At 57.4% G+C, this 22,861-nt stretch overlaps 1 protein-coding gene across 1 annotated transcript in view; it reads left to right on the top strand.

Annotated features, from left to right (window-relative positions):
• Window positions 1–22,861, top strand: part of HMCN2 (hemicentin 2) — a 150,819-nt gene that overhangs the window by 57,438 nt on the left and 70,520 nt on the right. Inside the window, exons 21-31 of the mRNA XM_061200924.1 lie at window positions 124–283; window positions 1,337–1,502; window positions 10,771–10,898; window positions 13,097–13,351; window positions 14,009–14,095; window positions 17,444–17,638; window positions 18,619–18,749; window positions 19,086–19,233; window positions 19,657–19,783; window positions 20,616–20,770; window positions 21,745–22,023. Of these exons, the coding sequence (XP_061056907.1) occupies window positions 124–283; window positions 1,337–1,502; window positions 10,771–10,898; window positions 13,097–13,351; window positions 14,009–14,095; window positions 17,444–17,638; window positions 18,619–18,749; window positions 19,086–19,233; window positions 19,657–19,783; window positions 20,616–20,770; window positions 21,745–22,023 (1,831 nt within the window). The remainder of the gene's footprint in view (window positions 1–123; window positions 284–1,336; window positions 1,503–10,770; window positions 10,899–13,096; window positions 13,352–14,008; window positions 14,096–17,443; window positions 17,639–18,618; window positions 18,750–19,085; window positions 19,234–19,656; window positions 19,784–20,615; window positions 20,771–21,744; window positions 22,024–22,861) is intronic.

Below are 22,861 nucleotides of genomic sequence, written 5' to 3'. Positions count from 1 at the left end.
TAGGTGAAGCCTGTTACCATAAAGGTAACCAGAGAGGTAGGCCCAGTGCATCATGGGGAGAGGAATGATGCAAATCGCTGTGGGGTGTGGGCTCTGCTGATGTCACCTGTGACTCTACCACAGGAAACCAATGCCCTGGCCTCCAGGGATCCCCACTACAATGTGAGCAAGGATGGTACCCTGGTCATCGCCCGGCCATCTGCCCAGGATGCAGGGGCCTATGTCTGCACAGCCACCAACGCCGTGGGCTTCTCCAGCCAGGAGATGCAGCTTTCTGTCAACAGTGAGTGATGGCCGCCCCTGTCCTGGGAGAGGGGCTTGGCAGGCATTGAGGCAGGGGCATGGACAGTCTGACCTCACCTGCATCTTCCTTGCATCTCGTCAACCCTGCCTCTAAATTCCTCACGTCTGAAGGGCATGTAGACTAAAGCTGTCCTTCAGAGCACTGTCCCCCGTAGTGTGGGCATGCTCTAAGAGTGGTTGCAACTCAGCCCTTTGTCACCGGATGGGGGGGAAAGCGTCACATTAATAAGCCTTGGAAAGACACAAGGCCCTACACTGGACCCCCTCCCATCTTGGCAACCCCTTCGCCCACCTTTCTCCCCAGCTGTTTGTGCCCAGACCCTTTGGCCTCCTTTCAATTTCTTAAATGATCCATCCTGCCTCAGGGCCTTTGCACGTGCAGTTCCTTCTGTTGGAATGCCCTTCCCTTACCTGGTCCAGCCTACTTCTCCCATCAGTCAGATTTCAGTTCTCTCTGATCTCTGAGGCTGAGTCAGATCACCTTGCTGTGAACTCTCTGGAATGTCCCTTTCTTAGTGCCCGTCACAACTGTGATTAAATAATTAACTGTGTGTTGAACTGTTTGGAACCAGTGTTTCCCTGGGGCCCTTGGCACAGAGGGAAACTGGGCATCATCTGATGGTTAATCCCATTTATTCCTGAGAATAAATGGGATAATCAAGGGCGAGAAGGGAGAGAGAGGAGAGGGAGGACAGAACCTGCCAGAATGTCCCCAGGGAAGGGAAGCAGGATGGAGAGAAGCAAGAGGAGGACACTGGGGCAGGAGGGACCATGTCAGGGTCATCAAAGCAAGACGAGCTTCCAGCGGGAGGTTGGGGTAGACAGGTAGGGTGGGGTATGACTGGGGGAAACCATGGGGTCTGGGCCCACCCTGAAACCTACACTCTGCCATTATAATAGAGCCCACTCACCTTCTGCATCTCTGGGGTGGCAGTACCACCTGAGCTTCCTGGGGGAGCCGCGCTGGTCCCCTCTGGGCCGCAACCCCTGGCTTCCTGCTCTGCTCACACTTCCTGCATGATTCTCCCAACAGCCAAGCCCAGGATCCTTGTGAATGGGTCACGTGACGCAGACAAGCCTCTGAGGGTCACAGCCAAGGCCAGTGACGAGGTGACCCTGGACTGCGAGGCCCAGGGCTCTCCGCCCCCACTGGTCACCTGGGCCAAGGACTCCCTCCCTGTGCCACCCGTCACCGACAGGTAACCCCAATCGCGGGGCCTTGCGTCTGGGGATGGACAGAGCTTGGGGTTTGAGGAAACTGACCTCCAGGTGACCAGTGACCCGGCCAGTGTGTGGGACCCTGTGGACACCCCCAGGGGCATGCAGTCCGATGACACACACAGCACTTTTGGCCATTGGCCTCTAAGGGAGCATGGGTGCCCTTCAGTGGGGGAAGGCCTCTGACATAACACGCACCCAGTGCTTCACGCACGGCCGGGGGGCGCTGCGTGCAGGATCGCCTTCAGTCTGCTCAGCAGAACAGAACTTAGCGGAACTCAGTTTTCTGCGCGGAACTGAGGCTCAGCGAGGTGGGCTGAGCAGCTCGTGGTCACTCAGCTAGGAGAGAGTAATGCCACGGTCGAGACAGCCTCCTGAACGAGACACGTGCTCCGTCCGTCCTTGCCTGCTCCGCGGGCCAGGTGTCTGGCAGCCGGGATTTCAGGGATCGTGAGAGTGGGCGGAGAGGGAGGAGGTGGCTTGGGCATCCTTCAAAGCCTGGCTGTACCTCCCCAGGCAGGGGTGTCGGGCGGGGTGGTTCCAGACAAGAAGGCCTCAAACTCCTGGGACCCTTGACCCTCGAGGAGTGGGGCTGTGGCGAGGGGGCAGCTCTGGCCGGTGACATCAGCCCTGGCGGGGCCTTTGAGAAGTTCCAGATGGAGGAGGTCTCGGAGTAGCCTGCTGTGCAAGCTCCTGACCCCCACACATGGGTCTCTACCTCTCAGGACATCTGTTTGGTGCGCCCTCCCGTCCTTGAAGCCTGCACACCTGAACGCGGCTGGGGTCCTGGGGCTGGGCTGGCGCTGTGCTGCCCCCATCCGCGCGCCCTTTGGTGTCTCTGCAGCCCAGGTCGTAGGTGAGGGTGGGAGTGGTCGTCTGGGGAGCCTGCATCTCTCCGCAGAAAGCCTGGTCCTGGCTCCTTGGCTGGGCAGCCGCCTGGCGGGTGCTTGTTTATTTATGGTTTGTTACTGAAATAGCACGCCGCATTTCCCATTTGTTCACCCCTCCTTGTTGTGATGCGTTAATAGATCAGCCGGGAGCCATAAATCTGTGAGAGCTGCTTTTGCAATGCTGCAGTTTTGTTCTGTTCCTTCTCCCCTGGCCCCCTCCACTTCGTGCTGGCTTACGGCTTTCTCTTGAGATTTATGAGATTCCAGGAGTTCACCTACATGAGGTGGGAAAATATGCCTGGAGGGTGGGGCTGGGGTGAAGGGCTCAGACCCTGGAGTTCATCAGACCTGAGTGCAGATCCCGGCTGGTTCTGTATTAGTCGTGTGGCCTCAGGTGGCCACTGGTTCCTCTTGGACCGTTTCTCCATCTGTAAAGCGGACAAGGTTTAAACCCTGTTCTCGAGATACAGTGATGGATGTGCGATGCTTAGGACATTGTCAGTGGTGGAAAATCACTCCCTTTGATAGCATTTTCCTGCTGCTGCTATAAACTAAAGCATCATTTCCAGCTTTCAAAAATTATCATCATCCTATCTGTTATTTAATTCTCACCAGCTTTTTTCAATGGAAAAGCTTTATTGAGATATAAATCACATGCTTTCCAATTCTGTTTTTTAGTAAATTCTGAGTTGTGCAACCATCACCACAATTAACTTTAGAACATTTCCAGCACCCTCCTCCACAAAAAAAATCCCCACACTCACTGGCAGCCACTTCCCATCCCTGCCCGACCCCAGCCCAGCCCCCCGCAACCACTCATCTGCTTTCTGTCTTTAGATTGATCTCTTCGGGACGTCTCATGTAAATGGAATCATGCGCTATGTGGCTTTTTGTGTCTGGCTGCTTTCACTTAGCGTCATGTTTTTGAGGTTCTTGCATGTTGTAGCAGGTGTCAGGACTTTGGTCCTCTTTATGGCTGAATAATATTCCGTTGCCTGGATAGAGCACCTTTTGTCGATTTATTCACCAGCTGATGGACACTTGCGCTGTTTCCACTTGCTGGCGATTGTGAATAACCTCATAGACCTTTGATTGTATTGACACTTCATTTGCGGGCTCTGGGTCCCCGTGGTTCTTTGGGCCTCGCTGTGGCATCTGACAACTTCCCCACGCAGAACAAAGCTCCCTTTTCTGCCAGACACACAGTTCCCCTTAGTCCCACAGCCATTCAGACAGAAGATGCAGGTTTAAAAAAACCCATGGGAAACACACAGGGAGCAGTGGTGGTGCGGGGGGTGGCTTTGCTGTCTGTCTGCTCCCCTTCCCCTCTACCTCCTCCACCTCTTCCTCTTCCTTCTCCGAGGGACCCCCAAGGCTCAGCTTCAAAGCTGCCGTTCTGGAAGCTTGAGAACTTATTCTGATGAGTCATGGGTATTCGTCTACCTCCAGATTCTGTGCTCCTTCTGCCTGGCTGAGCTGCCCCCTCTTCTGTGGTGGCCCCCTTCTCTGTCCTTGGATGGGGGAAGGCCTGAACCTATTCGGGTTGCCCGGGGCCTCTCTTTCCTGAACCTGTGCCAACCTTGGCCAAGGGCTGCGGTCAGGGTCACCAACAGACCTCCAGCGCTGGTGCTTCTTCAAAGCTCCTTGGTAACTCTGCTGCAATCGGGGCTGAGAACCACAACGTGGCCGAGCCTCTGAGGCCTCCTGCATCTCTGTTTGGGCGGGGCGGGGCCCTCTTCTCCGGCTGGCCATCCTGGAGGTGGGTGGGGTGAGCGGCATTATGCCCAGTGCCTTGAGGGGGAAACAAGCCATGGGGTGTGGGGAACTGGGATCCTGATCTTCCCACTTCCCAGGCTGTCCCCTAACGTGCACACCCACACACCCACAGACACACATAGACATGCACAGACATATACAGACATGCACGGACACATATAGACATGAATGCACATGGACAGGCACACAGACAGACACAGACACACACAGACACACAGCCACGCAGACTGACACAAACACAGATACAAACACATGTGGACATGCACACAGACACACCAGAGATGCAGACATGAGAACACGTGGACACATACATATCAGGCTTCTGGGCCAAGGTCGGGCAGGCCACTGCTCTTTCTGGAGATTCTAGAGAATATTCTGAACTCAGGGAGCCTTGACCTCCTGAGTCAGAAAGTCCTAATGGAAAGAAAACATAGTAGGAGCTTGAGTACCCATGAAACTCTAGACCACCCACCCACCTGTGTCCACGACCCCTTCCAGTGTGTTCTTGTAGATGCTTCTAGAGAATTAAATTTAGTGCATCTTCCATTCTGCCCTTATCATTGATATTTTTCCACATTTACCCATTTTCTAGATTCATCCTGGCTCACGTCATTGCTTTTCATTTAAAGGGCAAGATAACATTCCAGGGCGTTCAGCTCTCATCGTTGCTAAGCTCTTTCTCTGTTTGGGGCAGATGCTCCGTTGCCAGTTTTTGGCGGTAATAAATGGGGCTGTTGGAACATTTTTGCACAAATGCTTCTCTTTATCTCCTGGGTCATTTCCTTAGGGTATAGCCCTGAAAGCCAATGGCTGAGTCCAAGGCTGGGAATGGTTATCGGGTGCCTCTTACCCTGTAGGACTGCTGTTTGTGAAAAGACCATTTGAGTTGTGAATTCAGAATTGAAGTCCGCAGGATTTATTGAGCATCTCATGTGCCCAGGACTGTGCCGAAACTGTCTAGGAGAGAGAAGACATGGGCTCCGGCTGTGTGTGACATCAGGTAGCAAAAGACCTAGGGTCCCATCCCAGCCTTGCCCCCAACTCTCTGAATGAACCTGAGCAAGACCCTTCCCCTCTGTGGGCCTCAGTCTTCCCGTCTGAGAAATGAAAGGGTTGGACAGGCGATGGTGGCCAGAGAAGTGCCTAGTGGCTCTGGTCCCATGATTCAGCCCAGGGATGCTGGGGCGAGGTGGTGTTGCTAGGCAACAGTGTTTGTTTGTGGTTCTGATGTGTAGCTGGGACAGCTGCGAGTGCTCCTGGCTTCAGCACTGGCTCCCGGGGGCAGCCGGCCAGGGTCCCACACGGGGCCAAACCAGCCGCATCTGGGGGAGGGGAGGGGACAGGGAGAGGATGAAGCACCCCGAGGATGCCACGGGGCAGTCGGCACACCCACTCCCTCTCATGGCCCAGTGGAGAGGTGGGGGGCTGCAGCTGGGGTCTGATGATCCAGGAGAAAAGCTGCTTCCTCCTTGGAAGCCAGTGGCATGTCATGGACTGCCCAGGGGCCCCTCGTGGGGTCTTTACCTTGGTGGATCTTCAGAGCTCATCTGATTCCTGGCCTGGTGGCTGGGTGACCATGGACAGCGGGACTTCATCTCTGTGGGGCTCTGCAAAAGGGGTGATGAGATTAGGATCTGCCTGCCTTGCAAGTTTGGCTGTTGAGAGTTTCAAGTGACAGTGTGCGCGGAAGTGCTTAGCTGTGCGGTGGCGCATAGGAAGCGCTCAAGTGTAGACAGCTGTCACCTGTTAGCATCTCTGGGTTTATGTTGCACGGGCCCAGAGGATGTGTATTCTCCCCCTCGCTCATATATTGTGCTTGGCCCTTTCGTTGGTATCAGGCCCCTCTTCCTAAACTGCTCCAGCTTGGGGTTTCCGTTTGGGGCTTCCTTATAAGGGTCTACAGTGTGGGTCAGGGTCAGAGTGGCCACTGGTGGTTGAAGGTGCTGTCCAGGCTGACTGGTGCTGGTGGGGTGGTGGGGGGGGACGGGCAATCCCTGCTGCAGGCTCAGACCCCACCCTGGCCCAGCAGACAAGCGCCCAGCATGTATTTGCATGTGGTGGACGTCTGTTGAGCGCGGTTCGACTGCGTGCTGTGGGTGAGGATCAGCCTCTGGTGGGCTCGGTTCTGCAGGGGGTGCTGTTCATTCATTTGACAGCCTCCGCCCAGGAGGCTCTGCTCACTCAGTGAGGTTGGACGGGCCCTTTAGAAACGGGGGCAGCAGGATGAGCGTGGGACACAGCAAGAGGGACTGGGTGCAGGCCAACCACCCAGATTCTGAGCAGCCTGAGGGCGGGGAGCATTTCCTTCACCCCAGCGGCAGCCGGCTCACCTTGAACCCAGTGGCTCTTTGTCATACGAGTGAATGAATGAATGTACGAGAAATTGGCTGACCTCGGCTCCATGGAACTCAGAGCAGGGGAAGTGTAACGTGCCTGCACTTGTCAGGGAAGGGTTCATGGAGGAGCTAGAGGCTGTGCTGCCTTGAAGGGGGTCTGGGGGCAGGAGAGCAGCATCGAGACAGGGTGGGGTGAGGGAAACAGTGTGAGCGAAGGTGGGAAGGGGTGCGTGTGTGGACACGGACAGCTGGGATTTGCCATCAGATATTTATCGAGCACCTGTTGTGGGCCAACACCTGTGCTAAGCGCTGGGAACATGGCAGCAACCACCTGGGCAACCTGGCCGCTCCCTTCACGGAGCCATCAGACAGCGACAGGTGATTACAGGTGTGTTAAATGCCATAAAGCCTCCAGGAGTGTGTAAGTGAGAGCAGGGGTCCAGCTGGGGCAGCAGGGGCAGCTTCCCTGAGCCACAGAGGAGCTGGAGAGGGGACCCCAAGCTGGGTTGCAGCGAAGGTGTGGCCTGGGATTTGCACTTTCTATCAGATGCCCTTTGGCCTCTCCAGGCGGATACATCCCCCTTGGAGCTCATAGGACCAGGGGGACACGGCAGGGTAGGTGGATCTCCCTCCCCGTCCCCCATGATCTGCATGGCTGTGTGATCCTCACAGCCAACAGCGAAGCCTCGAGCGCAGTGGATGTCATAAACAGGAAATTCCCCTTGAACCTCTCCACGTTTTCATCTGGGCACCACACGGAGCCATCTGGCTGCTCTCGCCTCGGCGGGGAGGCTGCTGCTAATTACACCACAGGCACAGGGCACACGGCAGCGCTCTCCCCGCTTCCTCCCACCTACACCCTGCCTCTGACACCCCTCCTGGGGCTGCAGCCCCCAAACCCCAAGGAGCCTTGGGAATGTGGAGAGAGAGCGCCCGGGGCGTGGGGCGGGGGGCGGTGCAGAAGGGCTGCCCTGGAACCACTAGACCTCTAGGTCCTGTTTGGTCTGCCCCAGGCCCCATGCCTTTTTCCTATATCTGGTCCGAGTGAGGTTTGCTCTGTGCCAGGTCTGGGCTAGGTTCTGGGGATACAAAGGCAAATAAGATGGCTGGGGTTGTGTCCTCTTAGGGCCCACAGGTGACAGGTGGTCACAAGCTGGTGCAGTGAGGGTTGTGATGGGGAGGGCTCTGCAGGCCTCAGCTTGACCGTTTATAAGATGAAATTTCCATTCTTTCCATTTTCTCCTTTGTGGTATAGCGAGCAGCCTTCCCTTTCTAGGAAATGACCTGGGGGTCATCATGAGAAAGACAAGATGCCTACATTTATTGTTGAGAATTGTTTCCACTTTTGGAAGTTTCTTTCATTATTTTTTTTATCCCAGAAGCTCCCACTTCCTATCCTTTTAAGGGCTTGGTGAGGGAGGAAGCAACTTCTCTAAAGTTCTTAGAAGAACTAGAAGGCAACCTCTGAGATAAAGGAGCCCAGAGCAGCCTTTTCAAATATGAAGAAATTGGGGTTCAGAGACGTTGTCTGCCCTGCCTGGGCTTGCTCAGCATGTCTATAGCAGAATTGGACCTCAGATCCAGAACTCTGGTGCTCAGCCTAGACCTCTTTTTGCAGATCCATGCGTCCCTGCTTGGCTAGTCGAGGTTTGCAGCAAAGTCCCCTGAAGGAACCGTGTCCCTGCACCAAGTGTGACTCAGTGTGTATGTTTCAGCCTCAAACTGATTTGGCTCGTGTTTGGTGGATATCAACGTTATTTAACTTAAAAAAAAAATTTGTGGATGAGAAAAGCCAAGCCAGGGGAGGGGAGCCACACAGGGGAAATGTTTACTTGTCACTGAGACAAAAAAGCATCTGTGTTGTGTTTTTTCCTTTTTTCTTCCACTTTGGAAGATTAAGGGACCTACTTAGGGCTGCCCAGCTGATTGGGGGCTGGGGGGCGAAACACAGACATGTTGAGGGGGGCGTGGTTTTTACTAGCAGCAGGGCTGTTTATCGAGCACTTACTATGTCCCAGGGACCATGGGCTTTGTGTGCATCATGTCACTCCATACGTGCCATCTCCTGTGATCCCAGGTGAAGACACCGAGGCTCAGGGAGACGGAGTCCTTGGCCCAAGGTCAGCCTTCAAGAGGCCGAATGGTGGTGGATGCGGGGGCCACTTGCTGTCAAAGCCCTGTTCCCATCTGCTCCGCCGGGCTGCTTCTCAGGGCAGGGGCACTTCCCTGTGTCCTGGGGCAGTGCTCCCAAGGGGTGGTCCCCTCTGAGGACCTTGGTAAAACCCCGATTCCAGCCTCCCCCCACAGATCAGAGTCTCTGGGTGGGTCCTGGGAATCTGTATGTTTCATATATAGCTGGAAGATTCTGATAAGAAGCCCTGCTCTACAAGGGGGAATGATGGACTCTACCTGTGAGAGCTGATGGTGTGTGAGCCTGTGGCGCAGGAGTCCTGCTCCTGTGCGTGGGGACACATACATCAGTGTGCAGAGAACCCTGGTGGTGAAAGAAAGAAAGAACGAATGAAGGAAAGAAGAGAGGGAGGGAGGAAAGAAAAACCTAAATGTTTAAATGCCCACCAAAAGGAGAACAAATTAATCCAATTGTGGTACGATCACACAACAGGCTACTATACAACAGTGAAAAATGAATGAATTAGACCCACACACATACACGTGATGCCATTTATATAAGAGTTTTAAACGATGCAAAACTGCATTGCGTATTGTTATGGATGCACTGTCGTCACCATGACAACAGCTGACCTTTGTTGAATACGTCTCTGTTCCAGGCACTGTGTGTGAATTAGGTCTTTCAGTACTCTGGACAACCCTATGAGGGATAAGTACCACTGTTGTCTCTTTTTTCCAAAAGGAGACAACCGAGGCACAGAAAGGTTAAGTGACTTGCCCAGCCTCACACAGCAAGCACATGGCAGAACAGTCAGTCCTAGTTGTCCCAGCCCAGTGCCTGGGCTCTAGAGACCACTGCCTGGTGTATCATTCACAACTGTCCTCAGAGAACTTGCCCCAGGTGCCTGCTGGTTGCTCAGGGCAAACTGGACGAAGGGTTTGCTGGGTAGGGGGATTACAAGCCCACTTTACACATGGGGAGACAGAAGACCAGGAGGGCAAAGCTAGTCACCCGTGGTTGTCCAGAGAGTGAATTGCTAGCAATATTGACCTGTTTAATAAGTGCATGTCCAGCACTTGGCTTGCACCTGCTTGGGAGATGGGGGCTATTGTCATCCCCGTTTTGCAGAGGAGGAATCTGAGATTCAGTAGAGAGGGGAGTGGAGACCAGGACTGGAGCCCAGCTGTACCCTGATGAGCATAGGCGGGGGAGGGGCTGGCCCTTGGAGGTTACCGCCCCCACTCCCCACCCCCGTGCCAGCTGCTTGCGCTTGGGGCCCTGCTGTGGCCAGTGGCCGCAGCTGCCCACCCAGTTCTACGGGGGCAGGGGCTGCATGGAGCCAGCACATGTGGGCTGGTGACATCATATCTGCAGGGGCCCCCTCGGGTCCAGCCCAGCTGCAGGAGCCTGGCTGGGGGTCCCAGATCCCTGTGGGATGGGGGCCAGGTGACTTCAGCAAGGTGGGCCAGATTGGGGAGCGCAGTGATGGGGGACTTTTACAGCTTCCTCCTGAGGACCCAATACAGCGCCGGACAACAGGACACTGAAAAGCCCTGGATTCAGAGCCTGGCCAGACCTGGCACTTAGATGCAGGGGGCCTCTGGGCTGCAGCTTCTCCCTGGAAGCTGTGGGGGGGGCCTCCAATTGAGGCCTCATCCCCCCTCTCACAGCAGGGTCGAGAACGGTAGGCGTGTGCATTAGAGGAGGGGGAGTTATTGGTGACTAGGTACCAGGCCCTGGGCTGAGCCCACATGGAATCTGTTCACCAGCCTCAGCCACAGAACTTCTTAATATGCCGATTTTACAGATGAGGAAATGGAGGCTCCAAGAGGTGAAGGGACTTGCTTCACCCAGCTGGGAAGGGTTCAAAGTTAAACCCAGCCAGTGGACTCCTAGCCTAGTGCTCTTTGTCTGTTACGCCAGTTGGAGGGGACCTGGCCTTGGCCTGGTGGTTTGGGGGAGGCAGGGCAGGGGGAGGAGTGAAGGGTGGGTGGCGGACACTGCCTCAGTCCTGGCAGGCTTCCTGGAGGAGGCAGCTGGTTCAAGTTGGGTCTTGGGGCCTTTCCAGCAGAGGTGGGGTCGGTTGGGGTCTTACCAGTGCCCCTCACTCCCACAGGCATCGCCTCCTCCCATCGGGCTCCCTGCATCTGGCCCAGGCCCAGGTGAGTGACAGCGGCCTCTACGAATGCACAGCCAGTAACCCTGCGGGGTCCGCTGCTCGGTACTACATCCTCAGGGTGCAAGGTAAGGCCCTGGCTGGCAGCCTCTGTGTCACACCGCTCCCCCAACCCCCATCTTTCTTAGGCCTCTCGTGCCCCTCCCCCATCTCCACGCCAGGCTCTGTCACCTCTTCATGGCCCTCCAGTGTTTCTTCCATCAACTCTATTTCCTGTCTTTTTCAAGCCTTATCTCTCCTTCTCCTCACCCCCCTTCTTCCCCTCTCCTGCACCCCTTGGTTGAGCCCAGAGAGGCTGTTCAGAGGCCCCCTGAGAGCAGAGGGCAGGGCCCCGTGGCGATGGGGACTTGGGCGTTGGGAGGGGGACCCACGGAGGGGGTTCTGGTTCCTGGCTCGGGTGGGGGCCCAGGAGTGCGTGTTCACCTGGGTGTCCAGGTTCCATTCACAGAAGCCACCCAGTGGGGTCACTCCACCAAAGAGGCGGGGACCTTGTCATCTGCAGGAGCACGGGGATGAGTTGTCTGAGACAGGGGTCCTCTGACTGCAGCCCTCAGCCACTACTGACCTACATGCCGTTTTCACGTGGCTCACGAGTGAAGAATGATGTCTACATTTTTAAATGATTGGGGGAAAAAAGACAAATAATGTGACATATGAAAATTATATGGAATTCAGGTTTCAGTGTCCACAAATACAAGCTTTATTGGAGTGCCACCACACGCGTTCAGTTACGTAGCGTCTGTGGCTGCTTTCACGCCGTCATGGCAGAGTTGAGTAGTTGAGACAGAGACCATCTGGTCTGCAAAGCCTTTTCAGAAAAAGCCCTTTCCAGAAAAAGCCAACCCCTGATCTAAGCTGACTCCCCATTTTACAGGTGGACAGGCTGAGGTTCAGAGGGAGAGGCTCAAAGCTTCGCTATGAGTTTGCATGAGCGTAGGAGAGAAACAGAGAAGCAGGAAGCAGGGTGATGAGCAGGGCCTCAGAGTCGGCAGAGCTGGGTTTGAATGCTGACTCTGCCACGGACTGGCTGTGTGACCTTAGGCCAGCTGCTTGGCTTCTCTGAGCCTTGGATTCTTCTTCTATAAAGTGGAGGCAATAATGCCTATCCCGTAGTTGTCAGAAAGGGTATCGATGACATCAGGCACTCAGCACGGTGGAAACTGCTGCTGTTTTCAGCAAGTGTTTTTAGGGGGGTGGCGGGCAGGGCATGTACACCCTCGTGCTCCTGGACAGCGAGGCTCTGGGCTCCGGGTCGGGGAGCTGATCTCTGCCCAGGGGCCAGCTTCCATAGATGGTCTTATCTTCGGGCTCCTACTCTGAAGCTGGGAAGGGAGTGGGTGTCCTCAGCTTCCCCCGAGGGCCCAGGACACTTGTCCTCGTCTTCGAGAATTCTCCCGGGCTCATCCAGTCTGGCCCCATGGAAGCCACCTGGATTCCTGGTCACACAGACCCAGCCTTGGGGCTGGTCCAGCTCCTATGAGCCGACGCAGTGGGTGACTCTGGTCAAGTCACACAACCTTTCTGAGCCTCAGTTTCTTCATCTGCAAAATTGACATAGCATCACCCACCCCGTAGGAGGGACCAACTGGGATGGAGGATGGGAAAGTTGCTTGAAAAACACAAATGCGGAAGAAACAATACCCACTATCCTCCCCAAGCCAGGAAAGGGAAAGAGTGAGCTGGGAACCCTGAGAGTGAGTCTAGCCGCAATGTTTTAGGCACCACTGTGGAGCAGGCTCCATGCTGGCTGCTCTAGTGCTGCATCTCATTTCATCCCAGGGCTTCTTTGTGAGGAGGGGAAACCGAGGCTCCAGCCAGTGCGGGGTCCTGCGGCCGAGAGGGGCAGGGCTGGGATTTGAACCTCCCCTTCTGTGCATGCTGCCCCCTGGGCTGAGTCAGTCCCGCCGCACCCTGGGCCTCAATGTCCCCATCCAGCACTGAGCTGGTGTTTCCCAGCTGGTGGTTCTCAAATGGTGCTGGGTGCAAGCCTGGGGGTAGGGATGGGGGTGGGGGCTGGGGGGGGGGAGTAAGCTGAGCACGGAGGAGTGATTTTTTGATGGCAACACGTGTGTTCAAGGGAAAGGCTGATTCTACTCTTGCGGGGGGTCCACACGGTCGCCCCCCACAATGACGATTTCTGCTGGTTGGCGACGTCCAGGGGTGTAGGGAGCCCTGCAGCAGGCCAGGCCCTCTCTGTAAGTCTGGGCTCTGTGACTCCCCCCACCCGGGGCCCCTGCCTTGACACCCCTCTCCGTGGCCCTGTCAGTGCCCCCCCAGGTGCAGCAGGGCCCGCGGGTCCTGAAGGCACTGGTGGGAGAGGCTCTGGACCTGAACTGCGTGGCCGAGGGCAACCCGGAGCCCCAGCTGACCTGGTCCAAGGATGGGGTGGCCCTGCGGGGCGGGGGGCCCGAGGGCTCCGTCCACTTCATGGCCATCCGAACCTCGGACGCTGGGATGTACCGCTGTGAGGCCTCCAGTAGCGCTGGGCTGGATGCCTGGGAGCTGGAGCTCAGGGTGCTGGGTGAGTCTCCCCTGAACCCCCAGAGCTCACCTCCCCACTCCTTCCCCAGCAGCAGCCTGGGCTTCTGAGCTGCTGGACCCCTTCCTTCCTCCCAGCCCCCGAAGCCGTGTCGGGCCGCTTTCACCAGCCCTGGGGGGGCTCCGTCCTCGGGGTGGGGTGCAGGCACCGTGAGGTGGTGATTGAAGAGCAGCGGGCCAGCTTCTCTCGCTTTCCAGCTGCACAACCATCGGCCAGTCATTTACACTCTCTGACCCTGTAACATGGGTCCAGTAACATGTGAGGGGTCAGTGAGAGAATGTGTGTGAAGTGCCTGGTGCATAGAAAGTTCTGGATCCCTGGTGCTAGCATTTTCACTATGATGAATTTGAAACACACTCAGAGAAGGCAGGGCAGGACGATCCTGAGCTCAGCCCCCCGAGCCCACGGGGTCGTTCTTGGCACTGGGGGCTGTTCCATGGACCACCCTGCAGGGGGTGAGCTGGAGCCATGGCCCTGACTCTCCCTGAGGCTGAGGGCTGGAACACAGGGCTTGTACCCCCTTATTCCAGCTGGGGTTCTGGATGGGAATGCCCCCTCCACCAGCCCTGGGCTCCTGGTGGGGGGAGCATCAGGCTTTGGGTTTGGGCGTGTGAGTGTGGCCGCATTACCTTCCACCAGAGCCGCCATACTGGGGGGCCGATGAGACCAGTGGCCTGCTGGAGAGGGTAGCAGGAGAGAACGCCAGCTTGCCGTGCCCTGCCAGAGGTGAGGCTGGGCCCTGGGTGGGCTGGGAGGGGGAGAAAACCCACCCATGTTTCAGCGCCCTCGGTCACTGTGGGCAGTGCGCGTGGGTATGGAGGCTTATGGGGTCCCCACTCCTGGCCAAGACCATGCCAGGCACTTCATCCCATCAACAGCCCTATAGGATGGGTATTAGCATTAGCTCTTTTTTTTTTTTTTAAATTAGGGGCAATTTAGGCCCAGAGCGGTTAAGAGGGTTGCCTGAGGTCACAGCCAGAAGATGACTCAGTATAATCTGCTTTAACCCCAGCCCCGAGCAGTGCCCGTTAAACCCTGGGCCCCTCTGCGCCTGGGGATTGTAACAGCTGGGGCTGAGGAAGGCCCCAGGGTCCTAGGATCGGTGATTGGTGGCCCCTGCCTCTCCCCGAGCCCCAGGCTTTCTCACAGGGCATGGATTCATGCAGTGCTGGGCAAACCAGTCCTTTGGGACCCCCTTTGGGCTACAGCACAGTGTGGGGTCGAGATAGCCACCCCTGGGTCAATTGCCCGGTGCCAGGCAGTTCACACCTCCTTTCTGAGCCTCCGTTTTCTCAGCTGTCCAGTGGGGTCACACCTGTCCCTCCACACAGGGCTGCTGTGAAGGCCCAGTGGACAACAGAAAGTTTAGGTCCCAGCACCGTGCCTGGCACACAGTAGGAGCTTGGGGAAATGTGTTGAATGGATTCTACTTTTCTGTAAAATCTCCCTGCGGCACCCAGTGGATCCCACTGGCTGCCAGAGTTGCTTCTGGCTTTGGGTCAAAATGGCCAAAATGTCTCCCCTGTGCACGGATGGTGCTGTCTAGAAGGGCAGGTGTCTGGGTGTCTAAGAAGCAAGTGATAGCTTACAAAAAGCCTGGCAGGAGCCAGGACAGCTTGTTCTAGTCTGCACTGCACCTCCTCATGCCACGGGACCCAGGGAAGTCCTTGGAATGGGACAGAGGGAGGGCCAGGAAGGAGGCAGGTGGGAGCAGACCACCTACCTGGAGGGGCCATCGTCCCGCTCTTGACCAGGGCGCCACCTTGTGTCAGTATCTGGTAACAGCAAGGAACCTTTAGGGCCCTCCTGGGACACGGGAGGTGGGAGGTGAGACCACCAGCCCCGGCCTCCTGCCCTGATACCCCACAGTCACTCACAACCCCAGCATCATCCCTGGTCAGCCAGGGGCCTGTCCTCTGGGCCTGACTTCAGCATAAGCCAAGCATAAGCCAAGCATAAGCCAAGTCAGCATAAGCCAAGTTCCCTCCATCAAAACTGCCTGTCCCCGCCCCACGCCACCCCCCACCCCCCTTGGCCTTCTCTCTTTCAAGTAGGTGGCTGCCCGGTGGGCAGTGTTGGGCGCTGGTATTCACCAGCCATGTGACCTTGGGCTCGGAGGGCTCTGAGGGAGAAAGGAGAAAGCCTGGAGCACCAGAGGGCGTGACCCATGGGAGCCCTGGTACCTGCAGTGGGTGGCACCATCCGCCTCCTCCTCATGGGGTGGGACAGAGGCCAGGAGCCTGGCCACCAACTTGCTGGTGATTTTGGACATTGCTCCTCTCTTGGTCCCTGTAAAATGGGAGTGGAGGTAAGATGAGTGATTTTTCAGCAGCAGCCCTGAGTCCCTGGAGTCTTCCCGTCACAGAGCAGTGGTGCAGTTCTGTGTGGTTAGAGCTCATTTAGGCGTTAGATGTTTGCATTTACAAAAAAAAAAAAAAAAAAGCCTCCAGGGTTCAAAACTCAATACCCCTCAAGGCCGGCAGCTCTGAAGTCCTGGTCTCTGGGTGGTGGGAGGATGGGCTGGGGCCTTTGGGAAAAGATGAGGAGCTGGGAGGGGCATGTGTGTGTCTGTGGGGTGTATGTGTGTATGTTGTGTGTATGTGTTCACACATGTGTCTCCATGGTGGGGAGCAGCTGGGACACTCCAGCAGGCATCCTGGGCAGGCACAGAGGAAACGGCAGAGGGTTCTATGAGAAAACAGACACAGAGGATTAAGTAGCCCAAAGATCGCAGAGCATGGGTGGCCCTCCTTTTCCCTCAGGGCCAGCAGGCAGAGTCCCCAGCACTTAAGCAAGAGCAGTCAGTACAGGGTGGGGTGGGGCAGGGGCCCTCCCGATCGAGACGACACCCAGGATGCCTTGGAGGTGCCCCATCTTGATCGCAGCCCCATTCCCCCCAGATGGGGTGTCTCACCCGTCCCTCCGAAGGTGAGGATAAAAGAGCAAGTGAGGCAGAGAGAATGTGCTTCCAAAGAGCCCCGAGCTGCCAGGGGAGTCGGCAGATCAAGTGGGGGGTGTGGTGCATGATAACTGGTATTTAGCAACGATTATGACCCCGATGGGGGGTGACGGAGGGGCTGCAGGCTGCCCTCCTACTCGGCGCTAGCAGAGGTAGGAAGGCAGGTGAGGGCCCAGCAGGCAGGGCAGTAGGTAAGGGCTGCCCTTGTCCTGAGATCACTCAGCAAGTCTGCAGAGTTGGGGCTCACGTGACCCAGGCCTCGCTGTGACCACTGGGCGCCATGCCTCATGGGCATGTGTGCTGCTTGGAATGCTGGGTCATTCCTTCAACACCGATCTGAGGACCTACTGTGTGCCCTGGCCCAGTGGGGCAGCCGTTCATCCCGCACCCACTGTGCGCCAGGCCGTGTGAGCCGACAGGCTGGTGGCAGAGCCAGACACTCCTCATGTCGGAGAAGGGCCTCCAGGGAGACTGCGGCGCTCACGGTGGGGCTAGGGGTGTGTGGCCAGCGGTGCCCGCCTCGAGCCTGTGAGGGGAAGCACAGCCCGGTCCACCTGGGGCCTCCACCATTTATGCGCGGATCCGATGGGACAATATGGGTACTGAGCACGGCGGGCTCATTCATTCATGTAGCACCTACTGTGTGCCAGGCGCTGGGCTTGCAGCTGGGGGTGCAGCAGGGAACAAAGCAAAGACTTTGGACCTTGTGGGGGGGAGACAGACAATAGACCAAAAAAAAAAAAAAAAAGCCTAAAGAAGTGCATCTTATGTACGTTAGAAAGTTGGAGATGGCAGGCAAAAGAGAAAACACAGGGCGGGTGAGGGGGTTGGGAGTGCAGATGAGGTGGAGCCTCTGCGAAGGGAACCAGAAAAGGCTCTGGCCCCTGTGCCTGTGGCCCGCGGGCCGCTGGGAGGCCACGTGGACGCCAGCACCGGGTGAGGAGGTGGCAGGTGTGTGAGCACCTGCTTCTCCAGGGGCTGCTCCTCCAGCCTGGGGGGCAGGGAGGTACCTGAGACCCGCCCCCCGGAGGGTCAGCAACACGGGGGTGGGGGCAGTGTGGGTGTGGACAGGGAAGGGGACAGGGTTTCGCGCTGATGACTCTATGCCCTGCCAGGGACGCCCAAGCCGCAGGTCACGTGGCGGAGGGGCCCGTCCTCAGAGCCCCTGCGTGGCCGGCCGGGCCTGGCAGTGCTGGATGAAGGCTCTCTGTTTCTGGCCTCCGTCTCTCCCACGGACGGTGGAGACTACGAGTGTCAGGCCACCAACGAGGCGGGCTCCGCATCCAGGAGAGCCAAGCTGGTAGTCCATGGTGAGCAGGGACCCCAGAGCTGGGGAATGGCTTGTACACACCTCCCAGTGGTACCCATGGATGCCGGGGTGGGGCAGCGCCAGCTCCCCAGCCCGAGAACTCACCGCAGGGGAGGCCGCAGGTCCCTGTCCTCCCCTACCGCGTGCTTGTTGGGGAGGGCTTGAGGGTGTTAGGAAAGTGGCAGGTTGCATGGGCATCCCCTTCCCCAGAGAGAGCCCCACGGAGACAGTGTAAGGAGAAGAACCTGGAACTCCATAAATGGCTTTAAAATGGTCTAGTAGTGAGTTTATTTTAGAAGGCTCACTGATGGCAAATGAGAGTCCCAAAGCCCACCTCCCGCTGAAGCTGCTGAAACTACCCAAGGCTCCTATTCTTCCCTGCAGCAGGAAGAGCTTCCCACAGCTCCCGCCCCGTACCCCTCCCCCTGCCCCTGGTGCTGTGTGCAGGGGGAGGGGAGCCCTTCTCCTTCACACGGGCTCATGGAGGGGGTGGGAGAAGCAGTTTTATGGTTCCTAGGGAGCACCTTCCGCCTCCCTGTAAGCAGCCACCCCAGCTTGCCGTGAAATGACTTGCCTGGGAAGTTTGTTTCAAAGACATACCTAGGCCCCATCTTCAGAGATTCTGACTCGGGGTGGGGGAGGGTACCCCCCCTAGGTGACCATGACAGCAGTTTGGGTGTAGAGCCAGATGGATCCCGGGGCTCCCGCATCTTACAAAGCTGAATGTCAGAGCCTGTAGACAGTTCCTGGGCACGACCAGGGCGAGGTCCCAGGGCGAGGCCGCTGTGGCCATTCCCAGGTCCACGTGGCTCCTGATGGCCACATCAGGGGCTGGGGCGGGCATCCTGGAACCCCAGAATCTGGGGAAGGGCGGGAGTTGGGGCTGCCCGTCCAGGTGGGGAAGAATGGCCCAGAAGGGGTCCGGGTGGCCGTGGCTGTCCTGGGGAGGGGGCAGCTCCTCTGCTTCTCCTTGCTCCCAAGTGCCCCCCAGCATCCGGGAGAACGGGCACAGGGCCAACGTGTCAGGCATGGCTGGGCAGTCCCTGACGCTGGAGTGTGACGCAAATGGCTTTCCGGCCCCCGAGATCACGTGGCTCAAGGATGGGCAGCAGGTGGGTGTCCTCTGGGGTGGATGGGCTGTGGGTGGGATTTGGATAGGGTACAGACCTTCTGGACGGGTTCCTGCATGTGCCAGGTGTGGCGGGGAGGTGTGACAAGTGGCAGGTGTCTTTGGGGATGCACTGGGGCTCAGGGCCATGGAAGACCGTGGGCCCATGATGAAGCCTGAGGGGCTGCATGGTGGAGAGGGCACGGCACCGTTCTGGGAATCAGAAGCCCTGGGTTCCGGTCACCAACCAGCTCCCTGGGCCTCAGTTTCCTCATTGCTGATGGGGGGTTGGGGGTGGCCAGACCCCGCTCACCAGCTCCTTCTGGCCTCTTCTGCCCAGATCCCTGAGGTGGGCAGCCACCGCCTCCTGGACGGGGCCCGGGCCCTCCACTTTCCCAGGATCCAGGAGGACGATTCTGGCCTCTACTCCTGCAGGGCCGAGAACCAGGCTGGGACTGCGCAGAGGGACTTCGATCTCCTCGTGCTCAGTGAGTGAGGCTGAGCCCTCCCAGCTCCCAAGTGTGTCTGGCCCTGCAACCCCTCCCCTTTTAGGTGGAGCAGGGGACGGAAACTACCGGCTGAGAGCCGGGGGCATAGAGGGGCACATGGCAGACCTGGTCCCTGTCTTCACAGAGCTATGGGGGCAGACATTAGACAATCACATCATTAGCCTTGTAATTACATTATGCATCATGTATGTGTATTATGTGCTACAAAAGAGCAGCGCCGGCAGCTGAGGACGCACAGAGCAGGGGCCGATCCAGCCAGGGGTTTGGGGGAGCTTCCCATGAGGGCCGGGTAGGAGAAGGGAAGGGTGACCAGGCAGGGGACCTGCACATGCAAAGGCCCTGCAGCAGGCGGGGCTTGGAGGGGTTGAGGATTTTTCTCCCCCGACCCTTTCTCGCCCCCAGTCCCACCGTCCGTGCTTGGAGCCGAGGCCGCTCAGGAGGTGCTGGGCCTGGCTGGTGTAGGGGTGGAGCTGGAGTGCCAGACCTCGGGGGTCCCCACGCCCCAGATGGAATGGACCAAGGATGGGCAGTGAGTGACCCCTGACGGGTAGTGTTGGGGTGGAGCCTCGGCCTGGGCTGGTGGAGAGGGCCTCTGGGGAGATGGAACTCTGCAGGGTTGGAGCTTGACAGGCATTGCACGAGCCAGCCAGGGCCCAGGCAGAGGGCGGTGTGGGGCACATCCACCCCCCAGCCTGAGATCACCCAGGTGAGACCCCGCTTTCAAATGGCAGGGTTTTCTCATCACTTAGCCAGCCTTCCTTTCATTTTTAAAACTTTTTCAAAGGTGTTTTTTAAGGTATTTTAAGTTTTAAGGAATTAATATGATGTTTACCATTCCAAAGTACACAATTCAGTACGCTGTGTTCAGTACTAAATACAAGTACATCCACAGTGTTGCACATCCGTCGCCTCTATCTGGTTCCAGAACATTTCATCACCCCCAAAGGAGGCCCTATACCCATTAGCAATCACTGCCCTGTTCCTCCCCCGCCCCAGCCCCTGGCAACCACTAACCTCTGTCTCTGTGAATTTCCCTGTATTTCATATAAATTTCATGCAGTCATACATATGTAGTCTTTCGTGTCTGGCTTCTTTCACCTAGCGCACAGTTTTCGAGGTTTTTTTCATGTTGTAGCAGGTTTCAGTACTTCATTCCTTTTAATGGCTGAACAATATTCCATTGTAGGGATGGACAACTTTTTGCTTATCTGTTTATCCATTGATGGGCACTTGGATTGTTGGTACCTTTCAGCGACTGTGAATCTTCCAGGCTTCCTTTTCCCAAACAGCAGGCTCCCCTCTGTGTAGCCTGCCCCTGCCAGCTGGCCTTACTGACAGTCTTCTCTTGACCATCTTTCCAGACCTGTCCTTCCGGGGGACCCTCGCATCCAGCTGCAGGAGGAAGGCCAGGTTCTCAGAATCACCACCAGTCACCTGGGGGATGAAGGGCGGTACCAGTGCGTGGCCTTCAGCCCAGCCGGCCAGCAGGCCAAGGACTTTCAGCTCAGAATCCACTGTGAGCCCAGCCCCTTCCCGGCCCCCACCATGGGCTGCTCACTGCATGGAGGGAAGACAGGGCAGAAACGGGGGCCTATGAGGAGCGAGCCCCCGGTCCAGTGAAGCTGGGGGGCGGGGGGGTGGGGTGGACCGGGAAGAACAGAGGGAATCTGGCCCAACGTTTCCCAAATCCCACTGTCCCCATCTGAGCTTCACAAGTTTTCCTATTCCTGATACCACTCAGGATGATTGTTTGTTTAAATGAAGTCACTTTTCTTTACACTGAAACTCATTTATGTAAAAGGATGTTTAATACATCAAAGGGAAGTGGGAACCAGGGCTGCTTGGCCTTCGTGGGAGGAAGCTGTGAAAACAAATGCAACCAAAGAGGGATTTTGGAAACCCTTAGGCGTGAGCTGCCTGCATGTGGTAAAAAGGGCAGAGTAGAAAGTTCTAGAAAGGTTACGAACATAGTCGCACCAAACGGCCTTTTCCTTTGTCGTAATCAGGCAGGAAGGAGATTTGGGGAGGGTGTAGCTGTTCTGTTACGAGCTGCATGCCCACGTGCCCTGAGGATCAGCTTAGGTACCACCCAAGGTGTGTGACCTGCCCCGTAGGAACCCCGGATCCAGTTCGGCCCCTCGTTTTACAGATGGGGAGACTGAGCCCCAGAGAGGGGAAGTGACCTATGCGGGTCATACAGCGAGTCAGAGGCAAAGTGGGGTCCGGAGCCTGACCTGTGGCCCCTCCCCTGCTTTCTGGGCCTCTTGTGATGGCCGGGCTTGCCCCCCACGTCAGCGTGTCCCTGGCCGGTATCTCCTGTCTGTCCCCAGAGCCCCCCACCCCTCCTCCCACCCCTGCAGTAGAAGCCTGTGACATGTGCGGGGCTTGTGGCCCACAGACAGGTGCATGGGGCTGCAAGGGATGGGACACCAGCCACCTCGGTGCTGGGCAGGCTCCCTGTGATTGCCCCCCGCCCCCCATTGTCCTCAGCACCTCCCACCATCTGGGGCTCCAACGAGACAAGTGAGGTGGCCGTCATGGAGGGCCACCCCATGCGGTTCCTGTGTGAAGCCCGAGGAGTGCCCACGCCTGACATCACCTGGTTCAAGGATGGGGACCCCCTGCTCCCCAGTGCCGGGGCCGTCTACACCAGGGGTGGCCGGCAGCTGCAGCTGGAGAGGGTCCAGGGCTCGGACACTGGGATCTACACCTGCAGGGCCAGCAACCCTGTGGGGGTCATGGAGAAGGCCACCCGGCTGGAGGTTTTCGGTGAGTGGCCCAGGATCGCAGCAGGAGCAGTGGTCAGCTGGGGCGAGCGGTGGGAGGGACTCTGGGCCGGGGTGGCCTCCGTCTGGCTCTAAAGGTGGGTGAAGGGAGCACCCAGAGGCCCAGGAAAATGCGAATGAGGGGTTACCCAGGGAGAAGGGTCATCTCAGCTCGTCCAGCCTTCCTCAGGCAGGTGAGGAAACCAACGCCAGGGGAAGGGCCTGTCTCGGGGCCCCAGCGGAGCTGAGTCGAGAATCCAGGTCTCCCCCTCGTGGTTTAGGGCTTCCCAGGAAATTGCGCCCACACCCCCATGACCACAGCTAATAACTGACTGCTCTTAATTAGCCACGTACTGTGGTCCAGACGCCCTGGGGCTCGTCACAGTGCTAGCTAATTTAATCACGGCACAGGGACTAGGGCCCTGGTCCCCCCACTCATGGGTGAGTGCGGTGGGCTCTGGGGCTGGCCCAGGTCACCCCACTGGGAGGTGAGAGGACCCGGTTCCTACCTCGAGGGTCTGACTTGTGCTCTGTTAACGTCAGCGTTGGCCTGCCTGGAGGGGGTTGGCTCTGAGGACATGTGAAGAAATCAGAGGACAGGGTGTGTGTAGGAGGGCAGGGATGGGTCTGAACAGATGAAGTCTGAGAAGGCAGAATGCAGCCTGGTGGGGTCCTTCTGGTCCCTCTCGAGGAATCTGCTCCGGAGCTCTGGTCCCCAAAGATACAAAGGGCTTGGATGCTAGAGTCCTGGGGACCCCAAAGGGAAGTTGGGGTGTGTGGGGTCTACGGGCAGCCTCTGAGGTTGAGCCCAGCAGCCAACTCCGGGATTCTTATTCAGGGAT

Source organism: Eubalaena glacialis, chromosome 9, assembly GCF_028564815.1.
Source record: "Eubalaena glacialis isolate mEubGla1 chromosome 9, mEubGla1.1.hap2.+ XY, whole genome shotgun sequence".
Taxonomy (NCBI): domain Eukaryota; kingdom Metazoa; phylum Chordata; class Mammalia; order Artiodactyla; family Balaenidae; genus Eubalaena; species Eubalaena glacialis.
The sequence above is the reverse complement of the archived record's forward strand: the minus strand, read 5'-3'. Positions and strand labels throughout refer to the sequence as shown.